The following is a 19,387-nucleotide window of genomic DNA, read 5'->3' on the forward strand; positions in this document are numbered from 1 at the left end:
AGTCTTAGTCCTAAGAACAACTTTGATCATCCCTAGATTTAGATTTAAGTATGAACACATTGAACACAGCCTCAAAATAATAAACGTAGCGACATCTAGTGGAGACGGAAAACATTGCGCGGAGATTCAATAACTTATAAGATCTGCTAGTAGCCTACACGATGTAAAAATGACTTCATGCTGAAGAAATGTATGTCTTTATCTTGTCTCTCTTTGACATGTTTTCCTTTCACATTTTTATTTTCGTCTTTTTAGTGTGATTGAATGGCTTTTGTGCGCGCAAAACATTCATCCTCGTCAATCGATTAATCCACGCGGATCATCGAAATTCGATTGCTCTGGTCTGGAGTCACATGTTTGACAAGTAAACATGGCGGACGAGGATGCGAACACTAAAGTTTTGGGCGAAGACTCTCCTGCAAAAGTACCGGAGACAACGGCACATGGACAAGATGAAGTGGCCAACGGTACCGACGAGGTACGGAGGGACAAACCGGCAGACAGCTCGTGGTCGGCGCCGATATTGTCGTTTGCTCGTAAAGCGACGGAGACGCTGAGCAGTGTAAACAACTACAGCGCTGGAACACAACAACACACATCGGATCACGTCAAACCAGCGGGTATGACACCTGTTCAACATGCTGACATTAGCGGAAAGAAATGTTGAGTTTATCTGCTTATCTTATTACAAATATCACAAGTTAGCAACAGCGTTAATAAACGATACTATGATAATGCGTTTGGGACACGTGTCAGTAATACATTGTTTATCTCGTATGAACTTTAATCAAGGTTTAATAGCCTTTTTGTGCGCTCTAAACTATACATAATTTTCAAAAAACAAAGGCAATACTTGATTTTTGGGTTGTTTTTCGAATAATTCCTTGTCTTTTGTAATCACTAGTGCAGAGCAATGCCTGCCTGTATCTTAGCTCTACTAACTTTTTTTTTCAATAACCAACATGTGTCACTTCTCCTTTTATGCTTTATGTAATGAAATGCACATGATTGTGTTTTCCGTCATTGATGCGTTCAGAGGATATGAAGACCGTGCACCTGCTTCCTGCTTCTACAAATAAACATTCTCCTGCAGGAACTTCCGCTTCCGCTCATGTTCCGTTTTGTTCTTGTATGGTATTGTAATGAATGACTCGCTTTGATTTGCTTTTACACTTTGAGTTCGAACTGTGGTCACATTGGCCTCAGATGCCGCAGGAAGTGTGTTACACCTGTGTTACTGTTGAGTGACAGTGTGTTTGGATCTGCTCAGGTATGAAGGATCACATGGCAGTGGAGAGGTCAAACCTCCTCAGCATGATGAAGCTCAGCATTAAGGTTCTCATCCAGTCTTCGCTCAGTCTCGGACGGACGCTCGATTCGGATTATCCACCCCTGCAGCAGTTCTTTGTGGTTCTGGAGCACTGCCTTAAACATGGTTTGAAAGGTGCGAGTCAATGTAGATTTGGGATACGGCACTTGATTCATTTATGGGGGAATCCTGACGTTCCTGTTTTTCTCCTAGCAGCAAGGAAATCTTTCATCGGTCAGAGTAAATCTATCTGGGCTCCATTGGAGTCGATAGAGAAGATTTGCCCGGAGTCAGCTGACATCGCCACCAGTGTGCGGGATATGCCCGGACTCAAGTAGGCGTCTCTTCAAGTTGACGTCATATTTTAAGCAGAGAGCAGAATTGTTTTGGGATATTTATGAGGTTTTCTGTTTGTTTGTAGGACAGGACTCGGACGAGCTCGAGCGTGGATGCATTTGGCTCTCATGCAGAAAAAAATCGCAGACTACATGAAAGTTCTTATTAATAGGCGAGACCTTCTTGGGTGAGAGGGCATCCTCTAATTTTTAGGATGTATTCATTTAATACCAACTAGAAGGAATTGAAGATGTGTGCTGACGTCACTTTTCTCTTTTTAGAGAGTTTTATGAGGCCGGCTCTCTTATAATGGAAGAGGAAGGTGTCGTGATTGTGGGCATGCTGGTGGGTCTCAATGTGATCGATGCCAATCTGTGTGTGAAAGGAGAAGATCTGGATTCTCAGGTGACGTGTGCCATCACGGAAACTTTGACAGCAGTGTGACAGAGTATGAACAACACTGTCTTCTCATTGATACAGGTGTGTGTCATTGATTTCTCATTGTACCTGAAGGATCCACAAGCCACTGAGACCAAACAAGAGTGAGTAAAGACTGACCGATCTTTCTGACGTATTGATTATTATGATTATGATTTATGATCGTTTGGTAAATAATAAAGAAAATAGTCTAATTTGTACAATAAAATGTGAATGATTGAAACATAAATTGCTCAGCCGGCATTTCAAGGAATTTTATAACACAATTAATCAGATATTGAGTACAGCTTATAAAATGTTATGGATGTTTTATAATGTTGAATATTTTCACTCTTTCATGGCAAACAGTGATACAAAAATGACAGCCGTCCTTGACCAGAAACATTACATTGAAGAGCTGAACCGCCATCTCAGCTGCACGGTGACGGATCTTCAGGCCAAGATGGACTCGCTGGAGAAGACCAACGGCAAACTCGTTGAGGAGGTCAGGATCTTCAATCTCAATCTGCAAGGATGCATTTTATTAGGACATCAGTGCAATGCCGTTTGATGTGACATTGGTGTCTCTGTTCAGCTCACAGCGGCCACAGACAGAATCAACTCTCTGCGTGAGGAACGGGAACAGCTTCAAGAGGAAAATACGAATATTCTCCAGAACAGTCAGAGGAAAGAGGAGGTAAAATCTCGATGCTTTCACATTAGTTTCTCCCTTGCAACATTTTGTAGAAAAAGCCTGTTAAACACTACCTTGCTAAAGAATCGCACATCGGGATGTAGTTCCTCGCTTTGGTTTAGTGAGATCAATGCCAGGAGTGTGTGGGAATGTTTTAGAGGTGAAATAATTTTGTTTGAATTGAATGAGGATGAGATCTCTTTAATTTCTCAATTATTTCTCCAAGATTGAATGAAAAGCAAATGGAAACGTTTGCTTAGGTCTTATCTGTGTCTCAGATATTTCTCTTGAGAAAACAAGACCGAGGTTTCAGAAATGTCTCCGTTAGAGTTTCAGAAGAAATCTCAACATTGTCTCAAACTGAGCTCAGATTTGTCAAGTCTGGAATCAAAAGTTAATATGTATAGAAGATTTTAATATTAAGTCAAACATTTCTCAGCAAATTGACTCAAATTTTAATTTCTCCCGAGTAAAAAGAGAAACATCTGAAAATTGTATTAATACCTACAACACAAGAGCTATGAAAGAGCAACCTGAGCAATACAATCTCTGTTTTAAAGGTGTCTCTTCAGGACAGTCAGGTGGAGTTGGAGACATATCGGCAGACGCGGCAGGGTTTGGATGAAATGTACAATGTGGTTTGGAAGCAGTATAAGGAGGAGAAACGAATCCGGCAGGTGAGACTGAACACCAATCAATGTAACAACAATGACTCCATTGTGAGGAACCAATCGCAAAAACTGCCTGCACACTTTGACCAATCAGGAGCTGCAGAAGGAGCTGGAACTACAGGGAGGTCTGAAGCAGGAAATGGACGTGGCCATGAAGCTTCTGGAAAAGGACACTCATGAGAAACAGGACACGCTGGTTGCGCTGCGACAGCAGCTGGATCAGGTCAAGAAACTTAACCTACAGATGTTCAACAAGGCACAGGTACCGCACATAACAGTCTACTTTTTATAGGTTTACATGGAACCTTTTTAAACCTATTAAATCTGGTTGAACCCATCAGGAGTCGGACCGAGTGTCACAGAAAAAAGAGGAGGAGATGCTACTACTTGAAAAGAAGATGATTCAGATGGAGGCGGTCATGAAAGAACTGGAGCAGAGGTGATAGTCATACCTCGTGGTAAAGATGATATGTGATATTGGATCAAAACCAGTCTTAAGTAGCATGGGAATTTATTTGGCATTGACCCACAAAACATTGTATCGGTCCAAATGATCGATTTTTCTTTTATGCCAAAAACCATTTGGGTATTTAGTAAAGATCAGGTTCCATAGAAATATTTTGTAAATTTCCTACTATAAATCTATAAAAACTTAATTTTTGTGAGTAAAATGCTTTGCTAAGGACTTAATTTGGACAAAATTTTCTCAGTATTATTTCATTTTTTGCACCCTTCCAGAGATTGAAATCGTTGTAACTCGGCCTAATATTGTCAGATCTTAACAAATCATATATCAATGGCTTATTTATTGAGCTTTTAGCTAGTGTAAACATCTCAATTTTGACCAATTGACCCACAAGACCGGTTTTGTTGTCCTGGGTCACATATGTATGTGGTAGTAATTCAATAAAATGTCATAGTTTAATATATAGAAAAATGTAAATGTTTGAACAAGTGGCTGATTTTTTGCATGGTTTATACTAAAAGCCATGAACCTTCAATTTTGATTTCTTATGGACTTCAAATCTTACCGTGTGCAAATCCTCTCTGTATGCTTCCTCTACAGGCTTGAAAATTCAGAGAATGTGCGCAAAAACACAGACGAAAGCCAAAGCGAGCTGAAAGCAGAGATCAAAGGGAAAGTAAACGCTCTGCAGAAGCGTCTCTCTGACCTGGACACGCTCAGGTTAGCTCTGGACTCCATAAGCCCTTTTCACTTTCACCGTGATAATTCCTCCCTTATCTGCTGATGTTCTTTTTCCCTGCAGGGCGGGACTGGAGTCAGAGCTGAGCAATGAGAAGGAACAGCGACAGAAGCTGCAGAGAGAGCTGCAGAGAGAACAGGACAACAGCGCAGAGCTGCGCACACAGCTGCAGCAGCTGCAAGGCCTGCAGACGGTGGGATACACTCAATAAATAGTTTAGAAGCAGAAAACAAGAGCGAATTCTTGATATGAAGTTTATCAGGTAGAAGTTTGATCTTTGTCTTTCTGCAGGAACTGCTTGAACTTCGTCAGGAGAAGAAACAGCTTCATCAGCTCTGTGAGGAGCAGGAAAAGGCCCTGCAGGAGATGGGCCTTCATCTTAGCCAGTAAGGGCTTCTTTTCATCATCATCATCTTCAAACCTGTAGTACTGTTATATCACATTTGACATTTCACATTGAAATCCTGCTTTTAGGTCCAAACTAAAGATGGAGGATTTTAAAGAAGTCAACAATGCCTTGAAGGTACAGGAACATTTAAGGAACATTCAGTTAAAATCAGCCAATTTTTTTGTTGCTTGGCTATAAACAACGTTAAGTTTTGATGATTCTTTTTTATGAGTTAAAACTGTTTGAAGGGAGAGGAAATCCAACTTATAGACGGTTTCAAAGCAACAACATAAACAAACGTTACTGCTCATGTACGCTTTTGTGGACCAAATTTAACTAAATCCACAAAGAATAGAGTCCCTGTAGATTATTTCTGCTAACAAGCAAAAGAAATAACAGGTAAATTACATCAGCTTGCAAATTAAAGTATGTGTAGCCAGTATTATTTTGGGTTACCAGTTGAAGAACCGTTACTTGGCTAAAATTCAATGCGACAAAGATAACAGACCCATAAAAACAAATTGTTTATTTAATAAATTAATATAGACAGAAATTTTGATATAATTAATATTAATATAAATTAAATTAAATATATATGGTTATATAATTAGCCACTAGCCAGACCGATTAGCAATCTAAACTTCAGACCAGAAGTTAACTTCAGGCCAGAGGCATACATTCGATGAAACAGTAATATTTATTGCATGGCAATAAATATTACTGAGTTAATCAAAATGTACACCTAAAATCTGAAGCCAAATTGTGGGTGTGAAAAACTCCTTGAAAATGGAAGCATCATTATTTTATTTTTATGGAGATAATTATACACAAAGTATAATTTTATGACTTTTGTAGTCTTCGTTGCATTACATGACAGTAGTGAAAGAACAAATCTTATCCTTTATATGAGTATTGAGATCAAGATTTTTGTTTTCTGGATGTTTTTCAGGGTCATGCCTGGCTAAAGGACGACGAAGCCAGAAATTGTAAACAATGCCAGAAAGAGTTTTCGATCTCCCGGAGGAAAGTAAGTAACTTTTCATCAAATCGCTGTGCATTTGATCGGAACAGTCAATTTTGACTTCCAACAACATTTTCCAAGAACTCAAGAATAAGTATTGGCCAAATTAATTGTGATTATGATTTTTGCCCTACTTCACGTGACTTATCGCTCGTTCTCTTTTGCAGCACCATTGCAGGAACTGTGGAGACATCTACTGCAACCTTTGCTCCAGTAATGAGCTCGCCCTGTCCTCGTACCCCAAACCGGTCCGCGTCTGTGACGTCTGTCATTCTCTTCTGCTCCAGCGGAGCTCCATCGGCTCCTGACGACACTCACATCCGCTGATCATGTGCGTGTAGAACTACAGATATGTTTTGGTAGTTTTTGATTAACAGTAACGGTCATGCATTAACTATGACTTTGATCAAAACCTTGTTGTCAAATTGTACGCAGATTATTTTGCAGGGTGATTCTACGCCATAACAACAGTAAAATTAGAATGAATTTTATTGATAGTCTCCATTTTAGGGAGAGAACTAACACATCTGAGCCTTTCAAGCGTTCACCTTGGGTGGATGCAGAGGATTTATATGCTATGCTTTTTTGATCTCTTGTTGAATTTTGTCAATATTTGTAAACTTTTGTAAATTCTGATTAGGGAGTATTGAAGTCCACTGCATGTGTTTTTGCGTGGTTGTTTAAGGAGACTCAATGCAATTATGCCAAGATTATATCTGTTTATTTTCAGTGTATGTGTGTACTATAAAGATTTAATCCACAGATTGTGCAGGTCAGACTTGTAACAAATAACACCAGCTCATGAGGTAGCAGCGCTCTCATTGGTCAAAAAGGGGTACCAGTTACTAAAAAATCAGTAGTAAAAGTATTTAGTAAATAGGCAAATCTTTTAGAAAACTATTCTTTTATCAATTAATTTTGTGTTAATCCCAAAATAATGATATAACTTTACAATAAGGTTTTGTGTGTTAACACTTTGTTAATGCAATACCTAACAAAAAACTCAATATGAACAATACTTTTAAAACTTTGTTCCAAGTTCATTTTAATTTTTCCATTAAGCAACATATTTTTACGATCAAAAATTTGTGAACTAACATTAATAATTATATTGAACAAAGATTATTAAATGCTGAAAACTATATCGCTCAATGTTAGTCAAAACTTTTGTTAATGTTAACAAATACAGCCTTATTGTAAAGTCTAAACTGATTGGTTTTGTAAACGATTTGCATACACTTTGTTCTGCTCATCAAAGTCCAAACTAAAGTGAATTTTTCTTGAGTCCATAAAAAAATATTTGATGGTATAACCTGTGTGCAAAACTGAAGAGCAGATAGATATTTTCATTTTTTTAACATTAATTCACTCAAACTAATGAAAGATAAAACTTTTTATGTGACTTTTTACACTCTGAATACAAAAAGTATATTTTAGATTGTATGACAAGTTCCTATGTTGTACCTAGTGAGAATGCTTTATTTGTCTCCTGTTCATAAAGCTGTCATGAACTTTAAAATTCCTGGAAATTGTATAGAATTGTACATGATTTAATAAACACTGCCTCAAAGTATTAATTCACAAGTAAAGAATCAAGGAATCAGACGTGTGTTCACTCCGTGTACTTCACTCAAAACAAAGGTTCAGTACAATGCATGGAAAAGAACAAATGCTGGCAAACAACAGTACCATGCTTCTAAATGAAATACCAATCATTTTCCAACCAGTTTGAAATCGTACTTAAAATAATAAAAATCATATTTTCCCTAACTATACGCCACAATGAAGCTTTGAGTGCATGCAAAACACCTTTGATGGAAAGAGAAGTTTGAAATATGACATGCTACAATCACTGATAAACCTCCATGTGCAAAGACGTCAACATGTGCCGAAGGCTCTGATAATGTTTGCCCACAGTGTCCCCCTTTTAAGAAAAACAATCATCTCTTCACTATAAAAACAGATAAACAGGCACCTCTCCAGTGTGCAACATGGATAAACACTTTCTCTTAAACATAACTTAATAAATTTTGTTACAAAAATAAAAGGAGAACAGAGCAAAAGAAGCTTGCTTGTGCACAAAACAAAGAACAGCAAACACAGCCGTCTTCGAAGTAAGGGAACATAGAACAACAAGAAAACCAAATGAAAGGACACCGGTTTGCTACAGCTATGAAGCAGCCCATCACCCAGAAGCTACATCCCCCACCCTCCTCCCATTCCGCTGGTGAGGCCGTTCATCCCCATGGATACGCGGCTGCCTCCGCCATAGTAACTGCTGCCAATTCCGCCCTGATTACCTGACAGGAGGGAGAAATACACATTTTAGGACCAGGGAGTTCTGAAAGAAGCTTCAACTATGACAGGGATGTGTCAAATCCTACACTACTTGGACCCCTAAAACACCTCCAATGCCATTTTAAAGACTATATCATTTTAGAGACTATGTGGTGCTCGATGGCAAAATCATGAATTAACTGAGGTTTACTGTTGGTTGGTATGACTTTGATCGATAATGTTTTAATTCTGTGATTCTGTGAAGTTTGTGAATATGCCCAGACAGCCCAACTAAGTTTTTAAACCGTGACTACATCCCAACACAGCATTCATACCTCATTGCTTAAATATAGCTTGTTGTTCTATGTAGTCTTCAAAAGAAAAGCAGATCAATTAATGTCTTTTAAATCATACATCTCATAGTCATACATGTAACTGAAGCTACAACGTTACAATTTAACATTTCTCTGTATTTCTTAGCAGCTTAACTGGCATAACATATTCAATCCCATTACCTCATCCTCCTATGAGATATTGGAAACCCAAGTTACAAAACCTCAGAACTGCATTATAGTGTCAAATGGTACATATGAATTATTATATTTGAGGTATTACATCAAAGATACTATGTTTAGGTCAATGTCAGACAACTTTTATTAAAAATGATATTAATTGTTATTGAAGTACTGTATTTACCTGATAGGTAACAACAGGATAACACGAAAGGCTTTTTAATCTGGCATTACAAACAGCTACCCCTAGGGGTCCAAGGGCGATAGGATTTGCCATGGCACCGGTTAGCAGACCTACGGTAGAGCTGACACTCACTGTAGTCGCTGTAACCGCCCATGCCACTCTGGTTACCATAACCACCGCTGTAGCCAGAGCTCATCTGCTGGCTGCTGTGCCCGTAAGATGACTGGTTTCCTGAACATCAACAGTAATGCATTATTATGGATTGTAATTACTGAGCACATTCACTCAGTATGTGTTTCTAATGCAACACAGAGTGAGAAGCATGTCTTACCCATACCGCCCATCATTTGACCTCCGTATCCTCCGCTTCCGCTCCCTGATGTTGAGTTTAGAAACAGCTCCACGTAACGGTGCTCTGCACGACAATTGGAATTTTTCCAATCAGATTGGAAAGCTTAGGGTCAACTAGAGTAACCTTTTTGGTGTTTGCAGTCAATAACGTGTTCTTGGATATTTCTAAAGGACTATTTCGCAAAAAGTGGAAATTCGGTTCACATTTATGCCCAACAGGTGTATGACTTTCTCGAATTGAACACAAAAGCAAAAGTGGATGGCGACCAGACAGCAATGGAATCTGCCTTTTTTACTTCTTTTCTGGGTGACCTCTCACTTCAAACATCACTTACGCATGTTGGCTTTGTCTTTGGACATGGCTGCCACGGCATCCTCATGGGTAGCAAACTCAACGTCCGCCTCGCCTGTTACTCGCCCGTCGGGGCCGACCTCCAAATGAACGCGCACCGGGTTCAGTGGAGAAAAGAACTAAGAATAAAAATCAAGGCTGATAAATAACAGACATAAACTGTTCATAAATGCTGTTCATTTAAACAAACGTTTTGCTCACATTGTATATGTCGGTTTCAGTGGCCCTATATGGAAGGCCTCTCATATGCACACAGTGACCCGTCGTGCTCTGAAAGGACGAGCCTCCGTCTCCATATCGGCCATCTCAGAACAAAAACAAGGTAAACAATCATTCCTTCTGATAAGCTTTGCACTGTTTAGTTGATTTAACTGCAAACAGTTTTATCACTAGAGGAGGTTGATGGTCATGATGAAGACAGCAAAATTCAAAGATTTATCTGCGCAGGAACAATGTCAAGTCATTATTGTTTGTGTTGTGCGTTGTTTAAAAGGGGCTGTGTTTTACAAACAATGATGTCTCGAAGTTTTAAATCCTTCACTGAGCAGGACAAAGGCCACTGTATCAAAGATAAAAAAATCTTTGGATCAACCTAATTTTCAGTCTTTTTTTATATTCTAAAACGTGCTGCTGCGGTGAGCACTCTAGTGTAAGATGAAGGTACAAGGCATCACATTTGTGCTGAAAGGAATCGGTCGGCAATCAAATACTAGTGTTGATTGTGCTGCTCAAGATAACCTGGTTTACTTGCTGATACCTCAACAAATCATGGGGAACTTTTTTCAAAAACGTTTTATTAAACTCGACCACAAACGTTCTTACCTCCCCCGTATCCTCCACGTCTCATTCTTTCAAAGGAGACTCCACGGCCCATGCTGTTGTAGCCACGGCCGCTCCCCGGCCTGTCGTAAGGACCCGGTCTCTGCATGCCCATGACCTTACGCTGCGGCTCATAGTGTGTGCGTACCTCAGCACGGCTGCTCTTGAAGATCTCTATATACCTATAGAGAATATACACCCAGAGTGATGGCACCAGGTCCTACTAGTGAGACAAATGCATTCCTACGAGAAGTATTAATAAGGGCTGTCCAAACTGGTAATAGATGCACTTACAATGGGCACAAATTTACTGTCAGCGTTTCGGAAAAATGAACACAGAAAGACAGAAAACAAAACCCTTATATTGAAATTCATTCAACCCTTCATTACGTGGAACTTTTCTTATGGTCACCCAAAAGCTGGCGTTTTGTGACTGGTTTTGCTGGACTGCCTCACTTGTGGAAGGGAATATAGAGCAAAGCACTTTCGCCTGTTAGGTCGTAACTTAGCATTACCTGTTCAACTGTATCCTCGTGATTTGAAGTCTTCAGAACCAAAGAAACACCAATAGATCCCTTCGGCTTACTTTTAGTGCTGAGTGCCCATGTGACAAGGTTCTAGCCAATGAAAAGCCAGTGTGTTTTTAATCATCTTTATGCGTTTTAAGTATAGCACTGATGTGGCAGAATGTTTTCTTGAGGTCCGTTTTAATTTTTAACCGTACGAAGTGTTGCTCTGTGAGCATCCTAAACAGACAAAGAGCAAGGAGCGAGACTGGACCAATAACCAAATAAAAGAGAGAGTCCCTATTTTTATAATTCTGTTTAATGCAGAAGTCCCTGTCTAAGAATATGCCGGAAAAAAATAAACAAATACTTTTATCATTCTGAGAGAGTTCATTAGTAGTCAATGGAAAAGGATGTTTGTAGCTGATTTAGCAACGCGTGTGACAATCCAGATGAGGTCTAAAGTGATAGTTCACCCAAAAAATAAACATTCTGTCATCATTTATTCACCCACATTCTTTCTTCTTTTTTTAATTGTTAACTGGACCCCATTCACTTGCATTGGTTTTGTGTCCATATAATAGAAGTGAATGAGATCCAGAGCTGTTCGTTAACCAACTTTTTTCAAAATATCTTCTTTTGTGTTCTGCGGAAGAAAGAAAGTCATAAAGGTTTTAAAGAGTGTGATTAAATGAGGACATCATTTTCATTTTTGGGTGAACTATCACTCTAAGTGTGGAAATTTACCGCATTACATTTAGCTATCGCCACCAAGTTGTTTTCTTCTTTAAATGGTTCGATTCTCAATGGTCCGCTCAGCACTAATAAAAGAGCACAATGCGGCCTGCAGAGAAATTCTGAGGCTACATTTCTTGTAGATGTTTTGATAAAAAAGTCATCAATCATCTGCCATATGTCTCACTATTAGTTGCTGTAGAGTCAAGTGTGGCCATTCTGCATTGGATGATTTTGTGAGGGGAACACCATAAGAAAAGCAATGTATCCAGGCAACCAACCAGCCATCCCCACCTGTGCCCTATTCTTTCCTTGTGTTTCTTTAGAGCCTTTTCGGCTATATCCTGTGAAGCAAACTGCACGAAGGCCTCCCCCGTACTCCTCCCCTGGAAGTCCACCGGCAATGTTATCCCATTTGGCACGATTTCCAACCCTTCAACCCAAGGACAGATAACCCCAGTGGGGGACAAATTAAATCACAAGCCCATTAACAAGACTTCATAATTCTCTATGGGTTTCTCTTTATGTCAAATGTCTACATAAACATGGGCCCTTGATATACAAAGTATGCTCAAGTTAAAGAGAAATTAGTCACTTAAATCCTTTGGCCATTTGTCTTAACCCTCTGTAGCCCCAATAAGTGCATCATAAATGATTTGCCTGTCTAAAGTATGCAGATAAAATCTCAAACAGCAGAGGCAATAGAATCTATATAATGATATCACATTATTGTTCATTAGCTGGATGGATGAAGTGAGAACAGAAAGTGACCCCATACTGGTCCTTGTGGTTTTGTTCTCGATTTAGTTTCAAAGCTTCAATATAAATTCCATCTATTTATGATTGAAATGCTTAAAGCTTCTTTCAGAAAAACTACATTTGCAAGTAACGGTCCAGTAAGCTAGGTCTAACTAATACATATCTGACACGTTGTAATAATTTGAGGATGGGATGATTCAAACTAATCAATGAACATACCTGCAAAAAACTGGACTATTTCCTCCTTGCTGCATCCGAAGGGCAGACCTCGAAGCCTAACCAGGCCATCTCCTCCTGTGTCTGGGCAATTCGGTCCGGTGTGCTTTAAAACCCAGTCCATCTCAACACTATTGGATTTGAATACTACAACCGCATATGAATGTATTAGTGTATGGTGACTTGAAGGCCATCTGTGACGAAGGCAACACCAGCTGCTTACCTTCTACATAACGGTGGCCCATGGTTTCACGGTCTTTCTTTACGCCAATTTTAAGATCTTCTTCCGATTCAAACTCAACAAACGCCTCTCCACTCGGCCGTCCTTCTCTTGTATATGTGAAATGTACGCTTGTCCCGTTGTTTGCGATTTTGCACTCTGTGACAAAATTATAAGAATATTATGTAAGAAAGGTTATAGAAAATGCATAAACATTTGTGCAGAAGATTTTTTTTACCCGAGAAAAATCTGTGAACTTCTTCTACAGAGCAAGACCAGGGAAGTCCTCTGACCCGGACCACAAACCCCTCTCCATCCGCCATAATGGAAATGATTCTGCTCAATAGGAAAATATATATATATATATATATATTAAAGCAAAACATTATATAAGGATCACACTATATATTTATATGTTATTTTTATCAATTCTCAAATATTGTATTAAAGTCAGTCATCTGTTGACAGCACCTCAGACACAACAGAAAAATACCAAGCCTACAAAACCTACAGTTTTAACATCTAGACGTAATACACACAGTGTTTTTGACAAAAATAACATAGAAAAATGTAAGAATACTATTAATATCCATTGCAATATATCATATAGATAACGTTCAGCTTTATCTAAAAGCTAAATTAAACGAGACGAAACAAACCATTTAATCAAATTAACTTGAAAAATGTCTCCATAAAAATTAATAGGTTAATTTAAGTAAAGAAATACAAGAATATTTTTCATGGTAAGTTAAGAAAATAAAAGTGAAACTGTTAACTAGCTTAGCGAGCTTGCTGAACCACATACCTTCTGATAAACCCTCTTGAGACGCTTCGTTTACTCAACAGAAGCACGGCAACGACATTTATCAGCCTCTTAACTAAACAAATTTAAAGTTAATGCTCATTTAATTTGAGAAAGGTTTACAGTATGTGTCTACTAATAGGAAACGTCAAGGAGACGCGCGTCTGAACATGCGAGAGAAGCAGCTCGTTGATTTTAGGCGGTTACAGAAACGCAGTGGCGTTGCTGCCCCCTGCTGTTTCGGGTGTGACACTACAACACTGAATCACACCTAGATTTACACGTGGTACGATATTAAATATTGTGATTATTATCTTAAATACACCAACAAATGAAAATGTTGCTTTTTACGCTTATTTTACAAAACATTAATTATTTGTGTAACGTTAAGTGAATGCGGCTTGCGATTTATCTGTGAAATTGACTAGCCAATAATCAACAATCGGGCGATATGACGTCTGTAAATATTGTATAGTGTACTACTTAAGTGTGCGTAAATGTGTACTATTTTTACCCAATGTAATTTGCGCCCGGCTGATGCTCTCTTGTAAATCCCCTCGCGCATTACACCATCCATCTATCTTATATATGATTTCATGAGTTAATTGAAAATGGCTTAGTGGCATAAACTAAAATAAAACTTAATCAAAATAAACCTACAAATGATACCAAACTATTCGACAAGTACAAAACGCATTCCTTACCAAATATCTGGCAACCCCGTATGTTACACTGGCCTGTTTTTGTTGTTGCTCAAGTCTCGTTTATCACATGATGCGTGTCACGTACTCTGTGCTGTTGTTAAATACCCCCTCCAGTTTCTCTCCACCACTGCGCCTCCAGCTCGGGTATAGAGAGTGTCTCTCTTCTTCTGGTATCACTAGACTAGCACTGCTTGTAACTTGTAAAAATATATTTGCATTCATTTGTTGCTAAAACTTCGTTGAAGTTGATTTGACTGCGTCTGAACTGGTGCTGGACAGAAGGAGCCTCGCCGAGCCCTTGCGTCGGTTTATTTAGTAGTAAAGAGTTTGCAGAACATTTCGATCACTATGTCTGACACGCAGCAGAGCAAAAGCTGCCCCATTCCCACGCGTGTCCTGCACCTCAAAGACTGGTCTCAACTACCGGACTGCTACAGTCAAACCCCCGGAGGAACTCTATTCTCCACCACACCAGGAGGTGAGCTTGTGTTTTAGAGCGCTTTGTGGATGGGTATATTATTCGTCTTGTTTTGATTGATGTATATGTTGTATTGTGAAGGATGTGAAGTTTTGCATCATTTTATAAACATTAAAACAGCAATTCACGTTTTGTCATTTATTTATAATATTCTGAAATGTACCGTCCGTGCAAACAGCTATCACTGGCGCTCCATTACGCACGTGCGTCCACCGTAAACTTGACAAACATTGGGCGTTTTCGGCCAATGTGCTCTTTATCTGCAATATATTTTATTACCCACTGCACTGTAAGATCGAATGCAACACGAATAAACGTTAACACAACGAATTTAACCGTGAAAAGCGCAGTTGGTGTGTTCTTTCCAGCGCGTAACGCAGCATGGCGCGCGCAATATCACTTTCCAGTTGCCACAATCAAGCTTCTATAATGCGCACCAAGTCTCAAACCGTTTTCGACGATATGATCTAACTGCTTAATGTTGTGCCGAATGTCTGGTTATCTGGTTTTAGGATTGACACGTTGCCAAACGGGTGCAATACAAAACATAGCTTGACATGCATCAAATCTTGTGGAAACAAACGCTCGGCCCAGTTCATGAAGTGAGCGTGTTTCTTTTGTCCGTGGCTTGAATATCTCACGCATGTGGCTGTAACTGTAGCGCCTTGCAGAGGAAAGGCAATTCTTAGAAACACCCCTCCTCCTACACAGCTGCTGTGGATTTCAGGAATAACATCTGAGGTGGGTTCGTTGGGTTCGCTCAGTGTGGAAACTAGAATATAATTCTAGAAATCTCGTGAAATGGGGCGAGAACATGTTCGGGACACATTTCAAAGAACATTGTAGAAAATGTTGTAAATGTTTTTTTAAAGTGTGCAAAACATGCATTCAAATAAAAGGGGTCTTCCCCTTAAAGCGGGGGGGTTGGAATCACTGCATTACTCGGTCCACGGTTGGGACTGTTGTGTATATCCAACCACTGTCAACATCTCAGTCCACACCCTTGCCCACCCCCCTTTGTCCAGAACAAATTGAACTGAATAGCAGAGGTTGCATAACATGTTTTTCAGTCACTAGTAGAGCTGTGGAGTACAGTATAGCTTCAACAGCAACTGCACAGGTCAAACTTCAGAGATCACATTCAGTTTTTTAAAAGGACCTTAACAAATTTACCTCATTCATTCATTTGACTAACCCTAACTTTACAACGTTAACTAAAAATATTCTGTTGATTTATCTTTTCCTTGCTTCAACTTGTAGTTGTGAACGTAAAAAACTTAAAGAAAAACAAACCCTTTCCCTCAACAGGTAGTGGTCTAGCTTAAGTTGAAACCAGTAACTTTGTTTTGGCACCTAATGTATTATGGCTCCTGTATGACATATCGCTTGTTGCTCCCTAACTCTTTGTAAGTCGCTTTGGATAAAAGCGTCTGCTAAATGACTAAATGTACTGTTGGCTTCTTTAGACGCAATGCTAAATGCTCTCTCAATTTTAAGTCATTTTGGGAAAAGGACTCATGTCTGTTTTTCAGCGCTAAATTGGTCTGTTCAAGTGATAGTACAAAATGTACAAAAACTGTTCTGCAATAGTTTTTGTCACCTGCAGCCTACAATGTAAATATGTTTTTGTAAGCATGTGATTGGCTGAATAACACATGTCCCATCCCTCCTCCAGGAACTCGGATCATTTACGACAGAAAGTTCCTCCTCGACTGTAGAAACTCTCCTATCGCCCGGACCCCGCCCTGCTGTTTGCCCCAGATTCCTGGGGTAACCGTTCCTTCACACCATCCCATGTCCAAACTTCAGGATCTCAAAGAGGAACTGGAGGAGGAAAAGAATCTGGCAGGTAATATGATTCGTTTTTATCAAAACAGATGGAAAGTTTTAATAGTACTGTTTGCATTTTATAACAATGAATCCCTGTTCGAATGCTTCCTGGAAACAGACTAAAATTGTGTCCATATTTTTTTAGCTGATGAAAGCCAGTTTGAGATGGACATCTGAATCATTCATCTACCTCCTGTGGAGAATTCCTCAAAATGTGCTGGGACGTTACTGGGACGATCAGCAGATGTCCCTAATTTACTAGATTACATAGCTTTTAAAGAGCTAAACACCCAAAGAGTGTTTTATTCTTTTGTTTGAAAGTATTTGATATCAGTTTACCGGACACAAAGTGGTTGTTTATCAGTGGCGTTGTTTTGAAAACTCTTTATTGTACATTTGGTACTTTCTACTTTTTTTTAATAAGACAATGTAGCCTTACATTTGAGTTGGGTTCAACACCGTGGCAAAATCTCTTCCCTTTGAGCAATATATGAGCAAACGTGATTGTTTATTGGTAAGGGTTGACTTGATGCCAAATGAATGTCTGTAGCAGAAGATGGTGTTTCAGCTGAAATCGCACATCAGAAGATAAATGTACCAGCATGTGCCCTCAGGGTTTCCCTGGTGTTTCAATTGCCTGGATTTCCTCAGGTTTTATTTTTTTGATTTAAATAAATGACACACTTACATGTTGTTGTGTTGTTTTGTTTTGGCAACATTGTGCAGGAGTATTAAATGCCATTTAGTTTTACATGTTCAGTGTAAGAAATTTAGAAAAGAAAGATGTCGTCTTGTCTTCGCTAAATTGCAGAAAGAGATATTGTATTTATGAAACACTCTCTTTAAAGGGATAGTTAATCCAAAAATTAAAAGTCTGTCATCAATTACTCAATTGTTTCAAACCTGAATACATTGCTTTGTTCCAATGAACACAGAGAAAGATATTTGGAAGAATGTGAGCAATTTTCAGTTCTGGGACATCATCCGCTCCCATAGGATTTTTATTTTTTTATGTTGAGAACGTGATATATTTTGAAGAATTTAGTAAAACAAAGAATTTCTCGAGCACCTTTGACTACCATTTAATTCTTCCTACTATGGTTGTCAATAATGTCCCGGAACTGAAAATTACTTGCATTCTTGCATATATCTTTGTGTTCATTGGAATAAGTCATTTATACAGGTATGACATTACTTAAGGACGAGTAAAGAATTTTCATTTTTGTATGTACTATCCCTTTAAGAGCAGCTTATCTGTTCTGGGCTGACGTAGAAACAACATGAAAGGGAACGGGGACCCTCGGTGTATGTATATAGAAATAGCTCATTCTAAGATAATAAAAACAGTACGCTTGGTTATATAAGGTATTTATACACCTCGAAAGACATAGTTATGTATATTATATTGCATTTCTTGCAATAGATCCTCAAAACCTCGTGGGCGATGTTCGAGGACCAGCACTTGCACCTCGAACTTGCAGGTACGTGTACTACAATATCAGGAAAATCAGGCTGTTCCTGTCCGAGTATGCCTCTCAACTGCTAGTCCAAGCTCTGCTGGCTAATGCTGTTCCCTACTACCGAATTTCAACCCCTCGTGAGATTTTGACTCCACTATTTATGATTGGTTCGTTCACTTAAGATGCTGGTTTACGATTGGTCGCTATCTCTAAAGCCCGCCTCCACACCTAATCCTTACCTTCGGGAAACAGGGGTGTCATAATCGGGAGTCCGATTTTTTTATTCTACACCGGCCTTCAAACCAATGCAGTCAACACCCCTCCTCATAATTTCACTCCACAGGCTGCCAGTAGCCGCACGCATTAAATCTAAATCCTTCAGAACGGTATCCGCCCCTCAACTCATTGCTCCCGGTATACATCTCAAGGTCATCTTCGGTTTGAAAACGAATGAAAACCTTTACTCATTCAGCAGCCTTCACAACTTCTAAAAAAACGACAAAACATACCGGTTCCGCATTTATTTGACTACCCAATAAATGTCTCCTGTCTAATAAAAAATATTGTTCATTCTCTCCCTTGCTTGCTCCAGCTTTAATCCTCCTAGTAGCTTGGCTTTGTAAACAGTACTCTTTAGGGTGTTGATACAATGTTATATGCTCTCCTTTATGCAAGTCAATTTGTATAAAAGGGTCTACCAAATGAATACATGTATATGTAGTATAAGTGGCCCTAAAAGGTATAATGACCTCTTAATAGTAAGGCTGGAGAACAGCCCCTTCACCAAAATATTAAAGGCATTGCTTGATGTTACTCTTGCACCAAAGAGAGATCAGATTTGGCCACAGTGAATTGCACAATTTATAACCAATTAATTATATTTGTGTTACAAAGCAGAAGGTTTAGATCAACTATCACGGAAATAATTTTGAACATTTACAATAAACAACAATGCTGCTTCTGCTTTAACTATTTGAGGTCTTACAAAAGCACCGCAATGCTTTTACTACAAGTTAAATTTGGAACAAGCTAACATGCATCTCCTGTAAGATGTGTTCCATCACAAATATTATGGTCTGCATGCATGTAAACTGTAAATAGCCAGCAACCTTTCCTGTTCCTCTCATTTGCCTGCTAACAC

At 39.1% G+C, this 19,387-nt stretch overlaps 3 protein-coding genes across 7 annotated transcripts; 2 read left to right on the plus strand and 1 right to left on the minus strand.

Annotated features, from left to right (window-relative positions):
• Positions 1-317: 317 nt before the first annotated feature.
• rufy1 (RUN and FYVE domain containing 1) lies at positions 318-7,646 on the plus strand. 2 transcript variants are annotated; one of them, XM_056769225.1, is made up of 17 exons: positions 318-620; positions 1,271-1,444; positions 1,523-1,643; positions 1,731-1,832; positions 1,927-2,050; positions 2,126-2,187; positions 2,432-2,567; positions 2,658-2,759; positions 3,317-3,433; positions 3,522-3,689; positions 3,769-3,866; positions 4,494-4,613; positions 4,696-4,825; positions 4,924-5,018; positions 5,107-5,155; positions 5,970-6,047; positions 6,209-7,646. In XM_056769225.1, exons 1-17 carry the CDS (start codon positions 371-373, stop codon positions 6,347-6,349), a joined length of 2,067 nt encoding a protein of 688 aa, XP_056625203.1. In that variant the 5' UTR covers positions 318-370; the 3' UTR covers positions 6,350-7,646. The 2 variants fall into 2 exon arrangements, with proteins under 2 accessions (XP_056625203.1, XP_056625204.1); XM_056769226.1 differs by having other exon boundaries at positions 320-620; positions 1,526-1,643.
• A 2-nt stretch (positions 7,647-7,648) lies between these two features.
• Positions 7,649-14,597, minus strand: hnrnph1 (heterogeneous nuclear ribonucleoprotein H1). 4 transcript variants are annotated; one of them, XM_056769231.1, is made up of 11 exons: positions 14,479-14,597; positions 13,211-13,308; positions 12,976-13,131; positions 12,756-12,899; positions 12,072-12,210; positions 10,540-10,718; positions 9,919-10,022; positions 9,701-9,836; positions 9,346-9,429; positions 9,147-9,245; positions 7,649-8,341 (listed from the first exon to the last, which is right to left on the minus strand). In XM_056769231.1, exons 2-11 carry the CDS (start codon positions 13,293-13,295, stop codon positions 8,238-8,240), a joined length of 1,230 nt encoding a protein of 409 aa, XP_056625209.1. In that variant the 5' UTR covers positions 13,296-13,308; positions 14,479-14,597; the 3' UTR covers positions 7,649-8,237. The 4 variants fall into 4 exon arrangements, with proteins under 4 accessions (XP_056625209.1, XP_056625208.1, XP_056625211.1 ...); XM_056769230.1 differs by lacking the exon at positions 14,479-14,597 and adding an exon at positions 13,778-14,117; XM_056769233.1 differs by lacking the exon at positions 14,479-14,597 and adding an exon at positions 13,778-14,112 and having other exon boundaries at positions 7,649-8,345.
• A 12-nt stretch (positions 14,598-14,609) lies between these two features.
• Positions 14,610-17,475, plus strand: eif4ebp3l (eukaryotic translation initiation factor 4E binding protein 3, like). The gene is made up of 3 exons (XM_056769244.1): positions 14,610-14,956; positions 16,632-16,805; positions 16,932-17,475. Exons 1-3 carry the CDS (start codon positions 14,827-14,829, stop codon positions 16,961-16,963), a joined length of 336 nt encoding a protein of 111 aa, XP_056625222.1. The 5' UTR covers positions 14,610-14,826; the 3' UTR covers positions 16,964-17,475.
• The last annotated feature ends 1,912 nt before the right edge of the window (positions 17,476-19,387 follow it).

Source organism: Triplophysa dalaica, chromosome 16, assembly GCF_015846415.1.
Source record: "Triplophysa dalaica isolate WHDGS20190420 chromosome 16, ASM1584641v1, whole genome shotgun sequence".
Classification (NCBI taxonomy): Eukaryota; Metazoa; Chordata; class Actinopteri; order Cypriniformes; family Nemacheilidae; genus Triplophysa; species Triplophysa dalaica.

Bases quoted from the DNA above. Each gene is read 5' to 3' on its own strand.
- rufy1 (XM_056769225.1), top strand. From the start codon at position 371: ATGGCGGACGAGGATGCGAACACTAAAGTTTTGGGCGAAGACTCTCCT. The intron at 3,434-3,521 runs GTGAGACTGAAC...TTGACCAATCAG, and splicing joins AGGAGAAACGAATCCGGCAG to GAGCTGCAGAAGGAGCTGGA. The intron at 6,048-6,208 runs GTAAGTAACTTT...TCTCTTTTGCAG, and splicing joins TTTCGATCTCCCGGAGGAAA to CACCATTGCAGGAACTGTGG.
- hnrnph1 (XM_056769231.1), bottom strand. From the start codon at position 13,295: ATGGCGGATGGAGAGGGGTTTGTGGTCCGGGTCAGAGGACTTCCCTGG. The intron at 12,900-12,975 runs GTAAGCAGCTGG...ATGCGGTTGTAG, and splicing joins GGGCCACCGTTATGTAGAAG to TATTCAAATCCAATAGTGTT. The intron at 10,023-10,539 runs GTAAGAACGTTT...TTTTGTTCTGAG, and splicing joins ACGTGGAGGATACGGGGGAG to ATGGCCGATATGGAGACGGA.
- eif4ebp3l (XM_056769244.1), top strand. From the start codon at position 14,827: ATGTCTGACACGCAGCAGAGCAAAAGCTGCCCCATTCCCACGCGTGTC. The intron at 14,957-16,631 runs GTGAGCTTGTGT...TCCCTCCTCCAG, and splicing joins ATTCTCCACCACACCAGGAG to GAACTCGGATCATTTACGAC. The intron at 16,806-16,931 runs GTAATATGATTC...ATATTTTTTTAG, and splicing joins GGAGGAAAAGAATCTGGCAG to CTGATGAAAGCCAGTTTGAG.